This window comes from Mobula hypostoma, chromosome 6 (assembly GCF_963921235.1).
Source record: "Mobula hypostoma chromosome 6, sMobHyp1.1, whole genome shotgun sequence".
NCBI classification, from domain to species: Eukaryota; Metazoa; Chordata; class Chondrichthyes; order Myliobatiformes; family Myliobatidae; genus Mobula; species Mobula hypostoma.
In genome coordinates, this window is record NC_086102.1 from 151,468,785 (window position 1) to 151,487,456 (window position 18,672).

At 48.2% G+C, this 18,672-nt stretch overlaps 1 protein-coding gene across 3 annotated transcripts in view; it reads left to right on the plus strand.

Annotated features, from left to right (window-relative positions):
- Positions 1-18,672, plus strand: part of LOC134348501 (signal transducer and activator of transcription 4-like) — a 237,459-nt gene that overhangs the window by 55,902 nt on the left and 162,885 nt on the right. For all 3 annotated transcript variants that reach the window (XM_063051973.1, XM_063051974.1, XM_063051975.1), the window contains 7 exons: positions 2,053-2,138; positions 4,233-4,384; positions 4,471-4,629; positions 7,801-7,893; positions 9,842-9,901; positions 9,983-10,003; positions 10,093-10,186. In XM_063051973.1, coding sequence (XP_062908043.1) covers positions 2,053-2,138; positions 4,233-4,384; positions 4,471-4,629; positions 7,801-7,893; positions 9,842-9,901; positions 9,983-10,003; positions 10,093-10,186 — 665 coding nt within the window. The remainder of the gene's footprint in view (positions 1-2,052; positions 2,139-4,232; positions 4,385-4,470; positions 4,630-7,800; positions 7,894-9,841; positions 9,902-9,982; positions 10,004-10,092; positions 10,187-18,672) is intronic.

The window sequence follows — 18,672 nt, forward strand, 5'->3', positions numbered from 1 at the left end:
AAATTTGAAGGGGTTGTCTTTATAATTGAAGTATACAAAGTTCTTGTTTGGGGGGCTTGAGAGGGTAAAAGGGAGAATGCTTCCCTTCAGGGGAGAGCCCAGACCCAGAGGAAGGTCTTAGAATAAGGGGTGTCCTTTTCAGACTGAGAAAGGGAAACATTTTTTCTCTCAAAGGGATGTTGAGTTTTTCCTTGCCCCAAAAGACTATGAAGCTTAAATCATCAAATCTGAGTATGTTTTAAACCACTACGGTAATCAAAGTTTGTGGGGTTAGAGTAGGAAAGTAGAGGAGACTTAAATCAGTCATGATCTTACTGAGTGGCAGAGAGAAAGCTCGAGGGGCTCCTGCTGCTGTTTGTTAATAGTCTTATGGTCTTAAAACGGAAAATGCTCAGTGGGTCAGGCAGCATCCCTGGAGAGAGGAGCATGTTTCAGGCCGACGGTATTTTACAATTAAAGATATATTCTAGATAATTATATATATAAAATATGCATACAGGTATGTATGTGCATATACATATATTCTCAATGTGAATTTGAGAAATTATACAATAATTTATGCTGAAGTTTCAAAATCATATAGCTGCAGTAACACAATGGCAAGAGTAGACCATTCAGCCAATGTATGACAATGTGAAATTTAAAGGAATATGTTGGATGGAGTTGGCAAAGATTGTGATGGCTTGAAACAAGAGCAAGAATCCATAAAATTAGTTTAAAACATAACAGGGAAGAGTATGAAATTGAAGCTCAATCTGTATCTTTCAATTGGCCTTCATCAATCATGGAATAGAATTTAGGAGCCGAGAGGTAATGTTGCAGCTATATAGGACCCTGGTCAGACCCCACTTGGAGTACTGTGCTCGGTTCTGGTCGCCTCACTACAGGAAGGATGTGGAAACCATAGAAAGGATGCTGAGGAGACTTACAAGGATGTTGCCTGGATTGGGCAACATGCCTTATGAAAACAGGTTGAATGAATTCGGCCTTTTCTCCTTGGAGCGACGGAGGATGAGAGATGACCTGATAGAGGTTTATAAGATGATGAGAGGCATTGATCGTGTAGATAGTCAAAGGCTTTTTCCCAGGGCTGAAATGGCTGCCACAAGAGGGCACAGGTTTAAGGTGCTTGGGAGCAGGTATAGAGAAGATGTCAGGGGTAAGTTTTTTACGCAGGGAATGGTGAGTGCGTGGAATGGGCTGCCGGCAACGGTGGTGGAGGCGGATACAATAAGGTCTTTTAAGAGACTTTTGGATAGGTACATGGAACTTAGAAAAATAGAGGGCTATAGGTAACCCTAGTAATTTCTAAGGTAGGGACATGTTCGGCACAACTTTGTGGGCCAAAGGGCCTGTATGTGCTGTAGGTTTTCTATGTTTCTATGTTTCTAATTTCTGTCAAGTGAATCATTAATACTATTCCCATTCTTTTAGTAGCTAGGATTTCACAAGCAAAGAACAGAACAGCCTAACGTGTGTGAGTGTTTTGCCAATGGCCAATGCACCAGCCATTGCAGTGGGTGTCAGCAGAAGGCAAAAATAATCTTGTGCACACAGCTCAGTATAACCTTCTTCATCGTGGTACAACTGGGAGTGCATCCAGGCACAGAGATTTATCTCAATAGCTCTTCTGCAGCAGTGTGGGAGATTTTGGGCATTATTATTTTTATGCATGAACTTTGTGGCTTTGCCAACTGTTTGAGCATCATCACTTTAGCAAGATCACCATTTGGAACCAAATGAAGAAAGCAAAGTCATCAGTGTCTCCTCAACTGGAGGTTTTCAGCAGTCATCAGAATAAGATTCACCCACTTTACATGAGGCCTGCTGGTCCTCTGAAGTCATCACCGATCAACTAATGGGAATTGCCACTCCAACGAGCATCCATTCCCTTAAATTTGTTCTGCGTGTCTGCCAAATTAGTCCAATTATTGGCACAAACTGACTGGAAATTATGGGTATACACTTACTGTATTGGATACTTAATTGATACCAATGTCTTCCATTTAGTTTTATGAGAGGTTGACTTTGTTTCTTTTTAAATTTTCTCAGAACACAGTGATAGAAACAGCGTTCACATGAAGGAAGAGGTTTTTCGGTTACAGGGCATGCTCAATCAGCTGGATCATAAACGAAAGGTGAAGTACCATTGGCTCAATAAAAGCACTACCTTGCCTTTTTCTACATGGATAGGGTTTTCCCAAATCCCCATTCATCTCTCCTTACAAACAGGGAAATCATATTCAAAATATCTATGCAGGCCAACCTTAAGTAATCTGGAAGAATCAGTACACCAAGACAAAGTGTCCAGGTTTTATTCTAAGAGGGCAAATGGTTTTACTATAATCCTCAGAAAAATTTGCTGCCTCAGTCTGAATTGGTTTTAATTTGAATTTCCTTTCTACCAGGCTGTAGATTTTGAGTTCAAATCAACAGATGAGCTACAAACAAACAAGGAGTTTAATCTATGTTCATTAGCTTGTTGTTGCATCATTTCCTATCCTTCAGAAGAGGCTGAGAACGCGTGATGGGTAGCCTACGTATTCTGCCATGAGCAATCGATTGTCCTTGAGGTAATTGTTAAACCAGGCAGGGTATTCTGCTCAGAACACACATTTATTAGTACAGGCAACCTGATCTACTTAACAGCCATGAAAACTTAAGTGAAGGTGTAGACAATGTTTGAATTGTAGCATTTTACAAAATAATATCGAAGCTGTGATTGATAGCAGTGTAGCTGAAGAAGGCAGCAAAATAAGGCCTTCAGTTTCGAATGTCTGACTTCTTCAACGGTGCTTTTTAATTTAGGGCAAAAAGTTCAATGAAGTTCAGCAACAATGTAGTTGGAAAGTTCACTGGGAGTACTGATGAAGAGCACATTTTCTTTATAAATATATCAAGCTTATTTATGGAAAATGTTTACAGTTTAGGGTTTCATAACTGAAATAGTTCTGAGAATTTTAACTAAAACAGAAAGTAGGCTAGTTCAAGATTCCAAGATGGATTTTATGATCCTTCTCATGGCCAAATCTTCCTTTTCTCAGTTCCCTCATCTCTACCACTTCTGTCGCCAGGATGCGGTTTTCCTTTCCAGAACATCAGAGGTGTCCTCCTCCTTCAATGAATAGGGTTTCCCTTCCTCCACTGTTGATGCTGACCTCACCCGCATTTCCTCCATTTCCCAAACATCCAGGTCACCCCATCTTCCCACTGCAATAACAGTGATAGAATTCCTCTTGTTCTTACCTACCACCCCGTGAGCCTCCGTACCCAACACATCACCCTCCACAATTTTCACCATCTCCAAAGTGATCCTACCACCAAACATGTCATTATCTCCCCACCTCACTCCACTTCCCACAGAGATTGCTCCCTCTGCGATTCCCTTGTCCATTCATCCCTCCCCCACTAATCTCCCTCCAGGCACTTAACCCTGCAAGCACCCAAAGTGTTACACCTGCCCACTCACCCCCTCCCTTTCCCAAACAATCCTTCCAGGTGAGGTAACACATCACATGCGCATCTGCTGGTGTCATCTATTGTGTCCAGTGCTCTAAATGCAGCCTCCTCTGCATTGGTGAGACCATAGTAAACTGGGGGGGGGGGGGGGCTTCGTTGAGCACCTCCACTCCACCTCCAAAAGTAGAACCTCCTAGTGGCGAAACATTTTAATTCCAATTCCCATTCCTGTTCCAACAAATCCATCCTTGGCCTTCTCTTCTGCTAAGATGAGGCAATGTTCAGGGTGGAGAAGCAACACCTTATATTCCTTCTGAATAGCCTCCAACCTGATGACGTGAATATCGATTTTTCCTCTGATATAAAAAATTCTCTCCCTCTTCCCTCTTCTACTAATCCCCCACTCTGGCCTCTAATTTCTTCTCATATGCTTATCACCTCCCCCGGCTCACCTCCTTCCCATTCTCCTGTGTTCCACTCTCCCATCCTATCAGATTCCTTCCTCTCCAGCCCTTTATCTTTGCTGCCCACCTGACTTCACCTATCACCTTCTAGCTATCCTCCTTCCTCTTCCCCCCACCTTTTCATTCCGGCATCTTCCTCTTTCTTTTCCAGTCCTGAAGAAAGGTCTCAGCCCGAAACGTCAACTCTTATTCATTTCCATAGCTGCTGCCTGACCTGCTGAGTTCCTCCAGCAATTTGTGTGTGTTGCTTTGGATTTCCAGCAACGGCAGACTTTCTCATGTTCATGGCTATATCTTTGTGTGGTGCAGGAGGTACTCCATAAGATTACAGAGCTGTTAAACCAAATGGATTTCCTAATGAACAGACAACTGTTTGAAGAGCTAACAGATTGGAAACGACGGCAGCAAATTGCCTGCATAGGAGGTCCACACAATACGTGCCTTGATCAGCTGCAGAATTGGTAAAGTACCAAGTACCAGAGTTACTTGAAATGTTTTGTGCTTTGCTTGGTTATTGGGATGAATGCTGTAAATTCTTTTGAATTAGGTTTACATTGTTTGCAGAGAGCTTATTTCAGGTCAGAAGACAGCTAAAAAAGCTAGAGGAGCTGCTGCAGAAAGTGACCTATGATGGAGATCCAATGCCTCTGCAAAGACCTCATTTGGAGGAAAGAGTGAACATCTTAATTTACAGTTTCATCAAAAGGTACGAAAAATTATTAAAACAAAAAAGCAACTTTTTTTAGTGTTATTCAGAAGTTTCAGTTCCGGCGTCCACTTTCCGTGTTCTTTTTTTCTGATAGATACAGCTGCAGGAAAATTACTGGACTGTGACTCAGCCTAGGCTGGAGCTTTTCCTATCACAAATCAGGCAGGAAATATTAGTTTCCTGAACTGGTGAGATGAGCCTTTGAATCAAAGCCTCCTCACAGCTTCCAAATGGGCCTATTACTTTGGTTCATCCTGGAATGCAGAGGGATCATGATAACCTTACATGTTTGAATGATCTTGGCCTCACTCTTGGATGTCACAGACTTCATCCACAAGGGGAAAAAGCCTCAGTTTTAGTTTTCCTTAGTTGCTTCTCTATAGATTTGAAAAAATAAACAAAATCTGTGGATATTGAGAACTATGTCCTGTGTAGTTCAGTTGGCCACACTGGATCAGTTCAATAATTGTCAAGACTTGACAAGGAGTGTTGCATGTTTGAAGACACTGTCATTCAGAATTCAATTGAATTTGAATAATCCTATGACACTCTTTCAGAGAGGAACAAGGGATTCTCAGTATTTTGACCAAACATTAACATTTCCAAAATAGTTGATAGGATCATGTTTCTTTTGAGGGGATTAACATTTGAAAGGAAGGTTGTTAAATTCAAGTTTATTGGTACCATGGGCACGCATGCACAGGTTGTAAATGCCATGAAAGTTAGCTTTTGGCAACAGCAGGCACAGTACATTACAAGACAAGGACAAACATAATTTCACATAAACTTGAATGAACATCAAATATACGAACATGTCAGCAAAGTAAACAACAAAGTCAACATAGCAATACTAGTGCAAGATTAAGAATGGAGAAGAAAATATAGTCCAAGATGGTGTCAAGGTTTTTCATGTCAGTTGACAGATATGATGGCAGTTGTTGAATGTAGATCTTCAGGCTCTTGTACCTCCTACCTGATACCAATATAGAGCAGACGGCACAGCCTGCATGGTGCAGGTCCTTTGTGATGGATGCCACCTTTCTGTGATGTTGCCTCTTTTAAATGTTCCTGATAATGGGGAGAGCTGGACCTGTGTTGGAACTGGCTGAGTTCACCACTCTTTGTAGCCTTTTGCATTCTTGTGTGTGGTAATTTCCATATGACTGTGATGCAACCTGTCAGAATGCTTTCCACTGTACATTTGTAAAACCTTGTCATATTCTTCCATGCCATACAAAACCTCCTTATACTTCTAAGAAAGTAGAGATTCTGATGCACCTTCATCATTGCATCCATGTGCGGGGTACAGGATAGATCCTTTGAGACGTTGACACCTAGGAAGCTGAAGCTGTTCAACCTTTCCACTGGAGACCCTCCAGCAGGGACAGGACAGGTATGTGTTCATCTGAATTCCCCTCCTGAAGTCCACAGTCACTTCCTCAGCCTTGCTGACAATGAGTGCACGGCTGTTGTTACAACACCATTCAAGCAGCTGACTTAATCTGCCTCGTCATTGTCCAAGACTCTGCCACGACTGTGGTGCCATTGGCAAATTTGTGAATGGGATTTCAATGCTTTCTACGTTACAACAGTGACTGCATAATGAAGTAACTTTATTGATGCATAGCACCTTGGAATTATCTGAACATCATGTGAAAGATGAAAATAATTTTCTAACCTATTAGATTTCCTTTATTTTCTTTACTTCATTAAAATCACGACTGTGTATGTAATCTGTATGAACATTGATGCAGTCATGAAGAAGGCACACTAGTGGTTCAACTTCATTAGGAGTTTGAGGAGATTTGCTATGTCACTGAAGACTCTTGCGAATTTCTTTAGATGTACAATGGGGAGTGTTCTGACTGGTTGCATCACAGCCTGGTGTGGAGGCTCGAATTCACAGGATCATAGGAGATTGCAGAGGGTTGTAGACCTAGCCAGTTCCATCACAGGAACAACCCTCCACACCATCAAGGACATCTTCAAGAGGTGATGCCTCAAGAAGATGGCATTCAGCATTAAGGAGCCTCACACCAGGGATATGCACTCTTCTTGTTACTGCCATCAGGGCAGAGTCACAGGAGCCTGAGGACCAGCACTGAATGATTCAGGACCAGCTTTTTCCTCTCCTTCATCAGATTTCTGAAAGGTCCAGCACCACATCATTCTTTTTTTTTTGCCCAACTTATTTATTTGTAATTCATAGTAATTTTATGTCTTTGCATTGTACTAATGCTACAAAGCAACAAGTTTCATGTCAGATAAGTCCCTGATAATAAACCTGATTCTGATTCTGTAATTGCACATATTACAAATGCAGGCCCAGTAATATTTCACTGGAGAGCTTTTCCCATTCCTCAGAACAGGACAAGCAACTGACTAAATTAGCTTCTGTCTCTTTTATATTTGTTCAGTGAATCCACAGATGATGCATTCCGTGATATCTACTCTCACATTACAGACTTGTGACTGAGTAGATTGGACCAAAGCAGCATTAACAGTGCACATAGTCAACAATAGAAATTTCATAATTTCATAATAAAATGACAATAAAGAAGTACAAATTACTTTGGTCACTTTATACTCAACTAACTGCACATAACCCAACTAAAAGTGATTCAAAATATCATGGGAAAAGTTAGAGATACAACCACATCACTGTGCTCAAAAGTGCAATGACTAATTAATTTGTCGGTATAAATTACTTCTATTTAAAACAAATGCTTTTCTCATTTCCTCTGAAGGTAGTGACTTCTACCTTTATAACCAGATGGATTTGTACAAAATTCTTCATCCATAATCCAAGCTATAAACATAGGCAAGCTATCGAGTAGTGAAAAGCACCACAATTGCATCCATTTTCTTCCTTGTCCAAAATAGAAATACGTTACATTCTCTGGGATAGTGTTCAAGTACAGGCCTGATTCTTCTGATCACTAAATCAACCACATTGGTAGCATCTTTATTGATGTCAACCCACGAACTGTTAAATCATCCTGTTTAATAATGGGAAAGTGAAATAGAGTTGTACACTTGATAATAATATTTCAAAGCCTGATATTTAATGTTAATAGATTAACGAGACACAGGTCTTAAGTTGCTTTCAACTGATGTTGATATTCTTGAGAAAGATGATAAAGCTTTCTCTTTTTCCATTATCCTTAGTTCTTTTGTGGTGGAGAGACAGCCTTGTATGCCAACTCATCCACAGAGAGCGATGGTCCTAAAAACAGGAGTACAATTTACTGTCAAGATAAGGTGAGCTTCTTTATGACAAATGGAATAATGCTGAGTTGAAGTTTCTCTTTAAGTAAGTGCACGGGATGATTGCCAGTATGATATCAACACAGTATTGGTCATCTTTTGTTCACTTCTAATGGCAGGCACACATCAGGAGGCAAGCGCATTGGGTACCTAATACCATTGGACCAAAGATGAATTTATGATATCTGCACTAAGGCCTGGATTTGGCCCACGACTAACTTCTGATGTGATTCCATTCAGAGTTTGGGACTCAGGGAGGGGCACTTAATTTGTACCCGCTAGTGGTTGGCATGCCACTCTGTGTGAAAACCTAGACCTGCCAACCACCCACTGCTACCCCTAGGGCAGCTTAGGTTCTGTGTGTATTTATCTTCAGAGTCCTGGCTGGAAACAATTCATCCTAAAACATTTCTTTTGTCTGGCAATCTATAATGATCTTTAACCTTGTGCCAGTCCTACTGAGACTGATTAAATCTATTTATTTATTTATTTGTTTGTTTGTTTTGTGATACAGCATGGCATAGGCCCTTCCATCCCTTTGAGCCGCACCACCCCAGCAACCTCCGACAACCCCAATTTAACCCTAATCTAACCATGGAACAATTTACGATGACCAACTAACCCACCCGGTACATCTTTGGGCTGTGAGACGTAACGGGAGCACCCAGGGGAAAGCCCACCCATTCCACAGGGAAAACATGCAGACTCCTTACAGCTGACATTGGAAATCTCCATGGCCTGAGCTGTAATAGCATCACACTAATTGCTACACACTACTGTGGCACCCAAATCTGAGCCTTCCTCTATCACTGTACTCTTTGGAATACTGTGACATCTTTTAGCCCTTCTGATCAATTTGAGCTGGTGTTACAGAGCAAGAATGGGAAATGACTGAGTCAGTTTCTATGTATAAGCTGTCTCTGATGTATAAGGACAGGTTTTCTGAAAATATTGATTGGGTTGCCTTTGTTTTGCATTATAGTATTTGGACCTGTATTGGTAAGATTGACACACTACTTTATGTTGCAAAGGGAGCAAAAAAGGTAGAGATATAAAGCATAGACTGGGGCGGCCTTATTGACATGCTGCACCAGCTTAGGATGAAAGTACTTCAAATTTATGCAAACCATTGCAGGAGATGATGTGATATCAATATGAAATTAAAACACTTGCCAAAGTTGCCTTCTGATTGGAGTTCTACTGCAAATATTTGAATGCAGAATTGTGGACTGACACGCCAGTATAACACCAAGCAGATCATATGCTTCTTAAATTGTCCATTGGAATATAACACTGAGCAAATCATATGCTTCTTAAGTTGTCCATTGGAATTGTGGATGACTTTTTTCACTGCAGTTCTATGGGTTATGATCTGCCTCATGAGACTAATGTGGAAAAATCGTTGAAATCTTTTCCTCTGTCCACCTCTTTCCAGGATAGAGCTCAGAAAAGAGTATTGGTTTTTGAAGTCTGGACTCAGTTTTACAAGCAACACATGCAAAACACTGTAGTAACTCAGCATAACAATACTATCAATCACTCCATAAATACTACCTGACCTGTTGAGTTCCTCCAACATCTTGTGTGTTGCTGAATATTTCCAGCATGTACAGAATCTCTGCTGTCTCCGTTTTGCAAGCATTCTGATCTAACAGCTAAGTGTAACTACTGAGTCTGTCTACATAAATAAAAGTACATATCCACTTACACTATTTTGAAAAAAGTGTAGAAGAGTATTCCTGAAAAAACATAGTTAACACTAAGAATATACTAACTAATATTATCCTTTAATCAAAAGAAAAACATATCTGGACATTATCATATTGCTATCTGTGGGAACTAGTTGTCCATAACTTAACTGATACTTCCTATTAAATCATTTACATAAAGTACATGGGACATGGCACTAAATAAATGTAGGTTTTCCTTTTTCTCTTTTTAGGTTTTTAGTGAAACTACCTGAGTTAAACTACCAGCTAAAAGTGAAAGCTACAATTGACAAGTAAGACAAGTTTACAATCAAATAAATCGTATTTTAATTATTTCCTTGAAATCATTCTCATTCACTTCCTTTCTTTTTCAGGGAGAGTTCAACAGCAAGAGGGTATGCAAAATAAAATTAGAAATCCTTCTTATCTCACAAAATAAGTTAAGATTGACAGAATGTATTGAAATGATGCACTCTCTTTACAGATATCGCAAATTTAATATATTAGGCACGAATACCAAAGTAATGAATATGGAAGAATCAGTCAATGGGAGTCTCTCTGTGGAATTCAGGCACTTGGTAAGATATCTTTGTTTAATCTTTTCATAATGAATAGATGATGCTGACATTAGAATGAAACTATTTGAAAATATTAATTGAATTTCTTTATTACCTACTAATAAAAAACAAAATTTATTATAGTAAGTTCTAGTTTCATTCTTGTTTTGCTCTCGAACATGGGTGATGGCAACATGTTGGGCAAGTCAGCAGGTGTTCCATAAAACCATAAGGTATAGGAGCATAATTTATTTATATATATATTTATTGAGATACCGCGTGGAACAAGCTCTTCCAGCTCTTCGAGTTACGCCGTCCACCAATTCCCCCAAGTTAATCCTAGACCAATCTCTGGACAATTTACAATGGTCAATTACCCTTCCAACCAGTATGTCTGGTCTGTGGGAGGAAACTGGAGCACCCGGAGGAAACCCACGCAGTCATGGGGAGAAAGTACAAACTCCTTACAGAAAGCGGCGGGAATTGAACCTGGGTTGCCTTTAAAGCATTGTGCTAATCACTATGCTACTGGGCCACGACATTAGGCCATTCAGCCCATCAAGCATCGTCCACCATTCCATTTTTCCTATTCCTAACTGGGATTCAGTGAGGCTATTGAAAGGATTGGAAAAGCATTGAGCCAAGTTACAATATTCAACAAAGACTAATTTGCCTCCCAGCATTTGCATCTCACCTTCTTTCTTTAATGAATGACAAAATTACTTGAAATACTTGAATTAACATGATTTATTTGGTAGCAATCAAACCTCCCTGACCATCATTTGGGCTTCATACAAAATCCTAACAGGCAGATCCATTCGGTGGATTATGAAAAGTTCTGAATAACTGGTCAAAAAACTTAAAAATATTGAAATTTATTATCGAAATAATCACACATATAGGAGGCACCACTGGAACAATTGTGAGAGGATTAAAGATGGAATGAAGAGAACTTTCTTTCACCAAGGGGTTTCTATGGGGGTTTGTAACTCTTTGACGGAAAGGATGACAGAGGCATGCACCATAACCTATATGTCTGTGGATCAAGAACTGGAAAGTTGGATTAGCCTGCGTAATATTTCTTATGCTAGTGTACATATAATAGGCCAAATTATGGTCCTGGAGTGAAACGGTAAATGCTGAAAACACTTAGCAGCTCAAGCAATATTAGGAAGAGAGAAACAGGATTAAAATTTCTGATTGATCTTTCATCTGTTTAGGAAAAATATCACAACGATTATTATTTATGTGCGGGCAATGGTTAGTTGGGGGAAAGAAGTTTGTTTGTGAAAAGAAGGAAACCGAGAGGGTCCATGTGCTACATGCATATCTTCCCTCAGGCTGTGAGACTAATGAATACCTTGCCACCACCAAGGTCTCTCACCAGGACAACAAGCTGTTTACTGTTTACCTGATCTGTGCACTACATATGCATTTTGAATTATATTTTATTAACTTATTTATGGTAATATTTATTTTTGTGTGTTCTAAGTGATATATGCATTGTGGGTGATCCGTGGTCTGGAGGAACATTGTTTTGTTTGGTTGTAGATATGTACAGTCAGATGACAATAAACTTTAACTTGAGTTATCATGGTAGGCAACTGAATTAGTGAGATAGTTCACATTTGCAGACTGAAAAGTGGATGTTCTGCAAAGCAACCACCTATTAGTGTCATGGTCCAGTCCGTGAAGTCCATATTCCGGTTCATGGTCCAGTCCATCGACCCTTGCTCCAGGTTTTCCAATCTACCCTGTTTCTGTCTTGTTGAGCTAATTGAGGCAGCCGATGCTCATTGGGGCTGGCTGCATAAATCCCTTCAGAGACCCAGGCATGGCTGCTGGATTGTTCTTGTCCTTACTCCTTATATCCCCTGCTCTGCCTTCTGTTTCCTCGCCTGAAGCCCTGCCTTGTCTTGCCGGTAACTCTCACCTCGCCTGAAGTTCTCATCTCGCCTTGCTTTGCCAGAAGCCTTGCCTCGTCTCGCCTGCAGTCTTGTCCTGGAGCCACCCTGTGCCTAGCTCCCTTCCTTTCCCTTGGCTCCGCCCAGGTAAGCCAGGGCGTCTTGCCGTTACCTGGGGTTGGTTCTGTCCCTTCCTGTCCCTTCCTTCTGTCGGCTGGTGAACCGCGCCCTGCCCAGGAGGAGCCTGCCAAGCCTCGCCTCAAGTCTCCTGCCAAGCCTGGCCTCAAGTCTCTTGCCACGCGTCACCTCAAGTCTCCTGCCAAGCCTCACCTCAAGTCTCCTACCAGGCCTCGCCTCACCTCGCCTCAAGTCACCTGCCTCCTGCCAGGCCTCGCCTCAAGTCTCCTGCCTCCTGCCAAGCCTCGTCTCGACTCCTGCCTCCTGCCAAGCCTCACCTCACCTCAAGTCTCCTGCCTCCTGCCAAGCCTCGCCTCACCTCGTCTCCTGCCAAGCCTCGCCTCGCATCGCCTCAAGTCTCCTACCAAGCCTGGCCTCGCCTCGCCTCAATTCTCCTGCCAAGCCTGGCCTCGCCTCGCCTCAAGTCTCCTGCCAAGCCTAGCCTCGACTCGCCTCAAGTCTCCTGCCAAGCCTGGCCTCAACTCGCCTCAAGCCTCCTGCCAAACCTCGCCTTGCCTCGCCTCAAGTCTCCTGCCAAGCCTCGCCTCGCCTCAAGTCTCCTGCCAACTCTCGCCTCGTCTCCTGCCAAGCTTAACCTCAAGTCTCCTGCCAAGCCTGGCCTCAAGTCTCCTGCCAACTGCCACGCCTGGCCTCAACCCTCCTGCCTCCTGCCATGCCTCGCCTCAATCCTCCTGCCACGCCTCGCCTCAACATTCCTGCCACGCCTCGCCTCAACCCTCCTGCCACGCCTCGCCTCGTCTCCTGCCTCCTGCCAAGGCTCGCCTCAAGTCTCCTGCCTCCTGCCAAGCCTCGCCTCAAGTCTCCTGCCAAGCCACGCCTCGCCTCAAGTCTCCTGCCAAGCCTCGCCTCGCCTCGCCTCAAGTCTCCTTCCAAACCTCGCCTCACCTCAAGTCTCCTGCCAAGCCTCGCCTCGACTCAAGTCTCCTGCCAAACCTCGCCGAGCCTCCCCTCAAGTCTCCTGCCAAGCCTCACCTCAAGTCTCCTGCCAAACCTCGCCTCGCCTCACCTCAAGTCTCCTGCCTCCTTCCTCCTGCCAAGCCTCGCCTCAAGTCTCCTGCCTCCTGCCAAGCCTCGCCTCACCTCAAGTCTCCTGCCTCCTGCCAAGCCTCGCCTCGCCTCACCTCAAGTCTCCTGCCAAGTCTCACCTCGCCTCAAGCCTCCTGCCAAGACTCGCCTCACCTCAAGTCTCCTGCCAAGCCTCCCCTCACCTCAATTCTCCTGCCAAGCCTCGCCTTGCTTCGCCTCAAGTCTCCTACGAAGCCTCACCTCAAGTCTCCTGCCTCCTGCCAAGCCTCGCCTTGCTTCGCCTCAAGTCTCCTGCCAAGACTTGCCTCAAGTCTCCTGCCAGGCCTCGCCTCGCCTCAAGCCTCCTGCCAAGACTCGCCTCACCTCAAGTCTCCTGCCAAGCCTCCCCTCACCTCAATTCTCCTGCCAAGCCTCGCCTTGCTTCGCCTCAAGTCTCCTGCCAAGCCTCGCCTTGCTTCGCCTCAAGTCTCCTGCCAAGCCTCGCCTCGCCTCGCCTCGCCTCAAGTCTTCTGCCAAGTCTCGCCTCGCCTCGCTTGGCCTCTAGTCTCCTGCCAAGCCTCGCCTCGCCATGCCTCAAGTCTCCTGCCAGGCCTCGCCTCACCTCAAGTCTCCTGCCAAGCCTCGCCTCGCCACGCCTCAAGTCTCCTGCCAAGCCTTGCCTCACCTCCCCTCAAGTCTTCTGCCAAGCCTCGCCTTGCCTCACCTCAAGTCTCCTGCCTCCTGCCTCCTGCCAAGCCTCGCCTCAAGTCTCCTTCCTCTTGCCAAGCCTCGCCTCGCCTCAAGTCTCCTGCCTCCTGCCAAGCCTTGTCTCGGCTCAAGTCTCCTGCCTCCTGCCAAGCCTCGCCTCGCCTCATCTTCTGTCTCCTGCCAAGCCTCGCCTCGCCTCGCCTCGCCTCCTGCCTCCTGCCAAACCTCGCCTCACCTCGTTTCCTGCCTCCTGCCTCCTGCCAAGCCTCGCCTTGCCTCAAGTCTCCTGCCTCCTGCCAAGCCTCGCCTCGCCTCATCTCAATTCTCCTGCCAAGTCTCACCTCGCCTCAAGCCTCCTGCCAAGACTGGCCTCGCCTCGCCTCAATTCTCCTGCCAAACCTCGCCTCGCCTTGCTTTAAGTCTCCTGCCAAGCCTCGTCTCAAGTCTCCTGCCTCCTGCCAAGCCTCGCCTCAAGTCTCCTTCCTCCTGCCAAGCCTCGCCTCGCCTCAAGTCTCCTGCCTCCTGCCAAGCCTTGTCTCACCTCAAGTCTCCTGCTTCCTGCCAAACCTTGCCTTGCTTCGCCTCAAGTCTCCTGCCAAGACTTGCCTCAAGTCTCCTGCCAGGCCTCGCCTCGCCTCAAGCCTCCTGCCAAGACTCGCCTCACCTCAAGTCTCCTGCCAAGCCTCCGCTCACCTCAATTCTCCTGCCAAGCCTCGCCTTGCTTCGTCTCAAGTCTCCTGCCAAGCCTCACCTCAAGTCTCCTGCCTCCTGCCAAGCCTCGCCTCCCCTCACCTCAATTCTCCTGCCAAGCCTAGCCTTGCTTCGCCTCAAGTCTCCTGCCAAGCCTCGCCTCGCCTCAAGCCTCCTGCCAAGACTCGCCTCACCTCAAGTCTCCTGCCAAGCCTCCCCTCACCTCAATTCTCCTGCCAAGCCTCGCCTTGCTTCGCCTCAAGTCTCCTGCTTCCTGCCAAGCCTCGCCTTGCTTCGCCTCAAGTCTCCTGTCAAGCCTCGCCTTGCTTCGCCTCAAGTCTCCTGCCAAGCCTCGCCTCGCCTCGCCTCGCCTCAAGTCTCCTGCCAAATCTCGCCTCGCCTCGCTTGGCCTCTAGTCTCCTGCCAAGCCTCACCTCGCCATGCCTCAAGTCTCCTGCCAGGCCTCGCCTCACCTCAAGTCTCCTGCCAAGCCTTGCCTCGCCACGCCTCAAGTCTCCTGCCAAGCCTCGCCTCACCTCAAGTCTCCTGCCAAGCCTTGCCTCGCCTCACCTCAAGTCTTCTGCCAAGCCTCGCCTTGCCTCGCCTCAAGTCTCCTGCCTCCTGCCTCCTGCCAAGCCTCGCCTCAAGTCTCCTTCCTCCTGCCAAGCCTCGCCTCGCCTCAAGTCTCCTGCCTCCTGCCAAGCCTTGTCTCGCCTCGTCTCCTGCCTCCTGCCAAGCCTCGCCTCGCCTCATCTTCTGTCTCCTGCCAAGCCTCGCCTCGCCTCGCCTCGCCTCCTGCCTCCTGCCAAACCTCGCCTCACCTCGTTTCCTGCCTCCTGCCTCCTGCCAAGCCTCGCCTCCTGCCAAGCCTCGCCTTGCCTCATGTCTCCTGCCTCCTGCCAAGCCTCGCCCGCCTCATCTCAATTCTCCTGCCAAGTCTCACCTCGCCTCAAGCCTCCTGCCAAGACTGGCCTCGCCTCGCCTCAATTCTCCTGCCAAGCCTCGCCTCACCTTGCTTTAAGTCTCCTGCCAAGCCTCGTCTCAAGTCTCCTGCCTCCTGCCAAGCCTCGCCTCAAGTCTCCTTCCTCCTGCCAAGCCTTGTCTCGCCTCAAGTCTCCTGCTTCCTGCCAAGCCTCGCCTCACCTCAAGTCTCTTGCCAAGCCTTGCCTCGCCTCCCCTCAAGTCTTCTGCCAAGCCTCGCCTTGCCTCGCCTCAAGTCTCCTGCCTCCTGCCTCCTGCCAAGCCTCGCCTCAAGTCTCCTTCCTCCTGCCAAGCCTCGCCTCGCCTCAAGTCTCCTGCCTCCTGCCAAGCCTTGTCTCGCCTCGTCTCCTGCCTCCTGCCAAGCCTCGCCTCGCCTCATCTTCTGTCTCCTGCCAAGCCTCGCCTCGCCTCGCCTCGCCTCCTGCCTCCTGCCAAACCTCTCCTCACCTCGTTTCCTGCCTCCTGCCTCCTGCCAAGCCTCGCCTCCTGCCAAGCCTCGCCTTGCCTCATGTCTCCTGCCTCCTGCCAAGCCTCGCCCGCCTCATCTCAATTCTCCTGCCAAGTCTCACCTCGCCTCAAGCCTCCTGCCAAGACTGGCCTCGCCTCGCCTCAATTCTCCTGCCAAGCCTCGCCTCACCTTGCTTTAAGTCTCCTGCCAAGCCTCGTCTCAAGTCTCCTGCCTCCTGCCAAGCCTCGCCTCAAGTCTCCTTCCTCCTGCCAAGCCTTGTCTCGCCTCAAGTCTCCTGCTTCCTGCCAAGCCTCGCCTCACCTCAAGTCTCCTGCCAAGCCTCCCCTCACCTCAATTCTCCTGCCAAGCCTCGCCTTGCTTCGCCTCAAGTCTCCTGCCAAGCCTCACCTCAAGTCTCCTGCCTCCTGCCAAGCCTCGCCTCGCTTCGCCTCAAGTCTCCTGCAAAGCCTCGCCTCGCCGCGCCTAATGTCTCCTACCAAGCCTCGCCTGATGTCTCCTGCCAAGCCTCGGCTCGCCTCAAGTCTCTTGCCTCCTGCCAAGCCTCGCCTCGCCACAAGTCTCCTGCCTCCTGCCAAGCCTCGCCTCGCCTCAAGTCTCCTGCCAAGCCTCGCCTCGCCTCCTGCCTCCTGCCAAGCCTCGCGTCACCTCAAGTCTCCTGCTTCCTGCCTCCTGCCAGGCCTCGCCTCAAGTCTCCTGCCAAGCCTCGCCTCGCCTCGCCTCAAGTCTCCTGCCAAGCCTCGCCTCGCCTCAATTCTCCTGCCAAGCCTCCCCTCACCTCAATTCTCCTGCCAAGCCTCGCCTTGCTTCGCCTCAAGTCTCCTGCCAAGCCTCACCTCAAGTCTCCTGCCTCCTGCCAAGCCTCGCCTCGCTTCGCCTCAAGTCTCCTGCAAAGCCTCGCCTCGCCGCGCCTAATGTCTCCTACCAAGCCTCGCCTGATGTCTCCTGCCAAGCCTCGGCTCGCCTCAAGTCTCTTGCCTCCTGCCAAGCCTCGCCTCGCCACAAGTCTCCTGCCTCCTGCCAAGCCTCGCCTCGCCTCAAGTCTCCTGCCAAGCCTCGCCTCGCCTCCTGCCTCCTGCCAAGCCTCGCGTCACCTCAAGTCTCCTGCTTCCTGCCTCCTGCCAGGCCTCGCCTCAAGTCTCCTGCCAAGCCTCGCCTCGCCTCGCCTCAAGTCTCCTGCCAAGCCTCGCCTCGCCTCAAGTCTCCTGCCAAGCCTCGCCTCACCTCAAGTGTCCTGCCAGGCCTCGTTTCATCTCAACTATCCTGCAGGCCTCGCGTCGCCTCAAGTCTCCTGCCAAGCCTTGCCTCAATTCTCCTGCCAAGCCTCACCTCACCTGGCCTCAAGTCTCCTGCCAAGTCTCACCTCACGTCCCCTGCCAAGCCTCGCCTCGTCTCGTCTCCTGCCAAGCCTCGCCTCACCTCGCCTCAAGTTTCCTGCCAAGCCTTGCTTCGCCTCAAGTCTCCTGCCAAGCCTCGCCTCAAGCCTCCTGCCAAGACTCGCCTCACCTCAAGTCTCCTGCCAAGCCTCCCCTCACCTCAATTCTCCTGCCAAGCCTCGCCTTGCTTCGCCTCAAGTCTCCTGCCAAGCCTCGCCTTGCTTCGCCTCAAGTCTCCTGCCAATCCTCGCCTCGCCTCGCCTCAAGTCTCCTGCCAAGTCTCGCCTCGCCTCGCTTGGCCTCTAGTCTCCTGCCAAGCCTCGCCTCGCCATGCCTCAAGTCTCCTGCCAGGCCTCGCCTCACCTCAAGTCTCCTGCCAAGCCTTGCCTCGCCACGCCTCAAGTCTCCTGCCAAGCCTCGCCTCACCTCAAGTCTCTTGCCAAGCCTTGCCTCGCCTCCCCTCAAGTCTTCTGCCAAGCCTCGCCTTGCCTCGCCTCAAGTCTCCTGCCTCCTGCCTCCTGCCAAGCCTCGCCTCAAGTCTCCTTCCTCCTGCCAAGCCTCGCCTCGCCTCAAGTCTCCTGCCTCCTGCCAAGCCTTGTCTCGCCTTGTCTCCTGCCCCCTGCCAAGCCTCGCCTCGCCTCATCTTCTGTCTCCTGCCAAGCCTCGCCTCGCCTCGCCTCGCCTCCTGCCTCCTGCCAAACCTCTCCTCACCTCGTTTCCTGCCTCCTGCCTCCTGCTAAGCCTCACCTCCTGCCAAGCCTCGCCTTGCCCCAAGTCTCCTGCCTCCTGCCAAGCCTCGCCTCGCCTCATCTCAATTCTCCTGCCAAGTCTCACCTCGCCTCAAGCTTCCTGCCAAGACTGGCCTCGCCTCGCCTCAATTCTCCTGCCAAGACTCGCCTCACCTCAAGTCTCCTGCCAAGCCTCCCCTCACCTCAATTCTCCTGCCAAGCCTCGCCTTGCTTCGCCTCAAGTCTCCTGCCAAGCCTCACCTCGTCTCCTGCCTCCTGCCAAACCTCGCCTTGCTTCGCCTCAAGTCTCCTGCCAAGTCTCGCCTCCCCTCACCTCAAGTCTCCTGCCAAGCCTCGCCTCGCCTCAAGCTTCCTGCCAAGACTGGCCTCGCCTCGCCTCAATTCTCCTGCCAAGCCTCGCCTCACCTTCCTTTAAGTCTCCTGCCAAGCC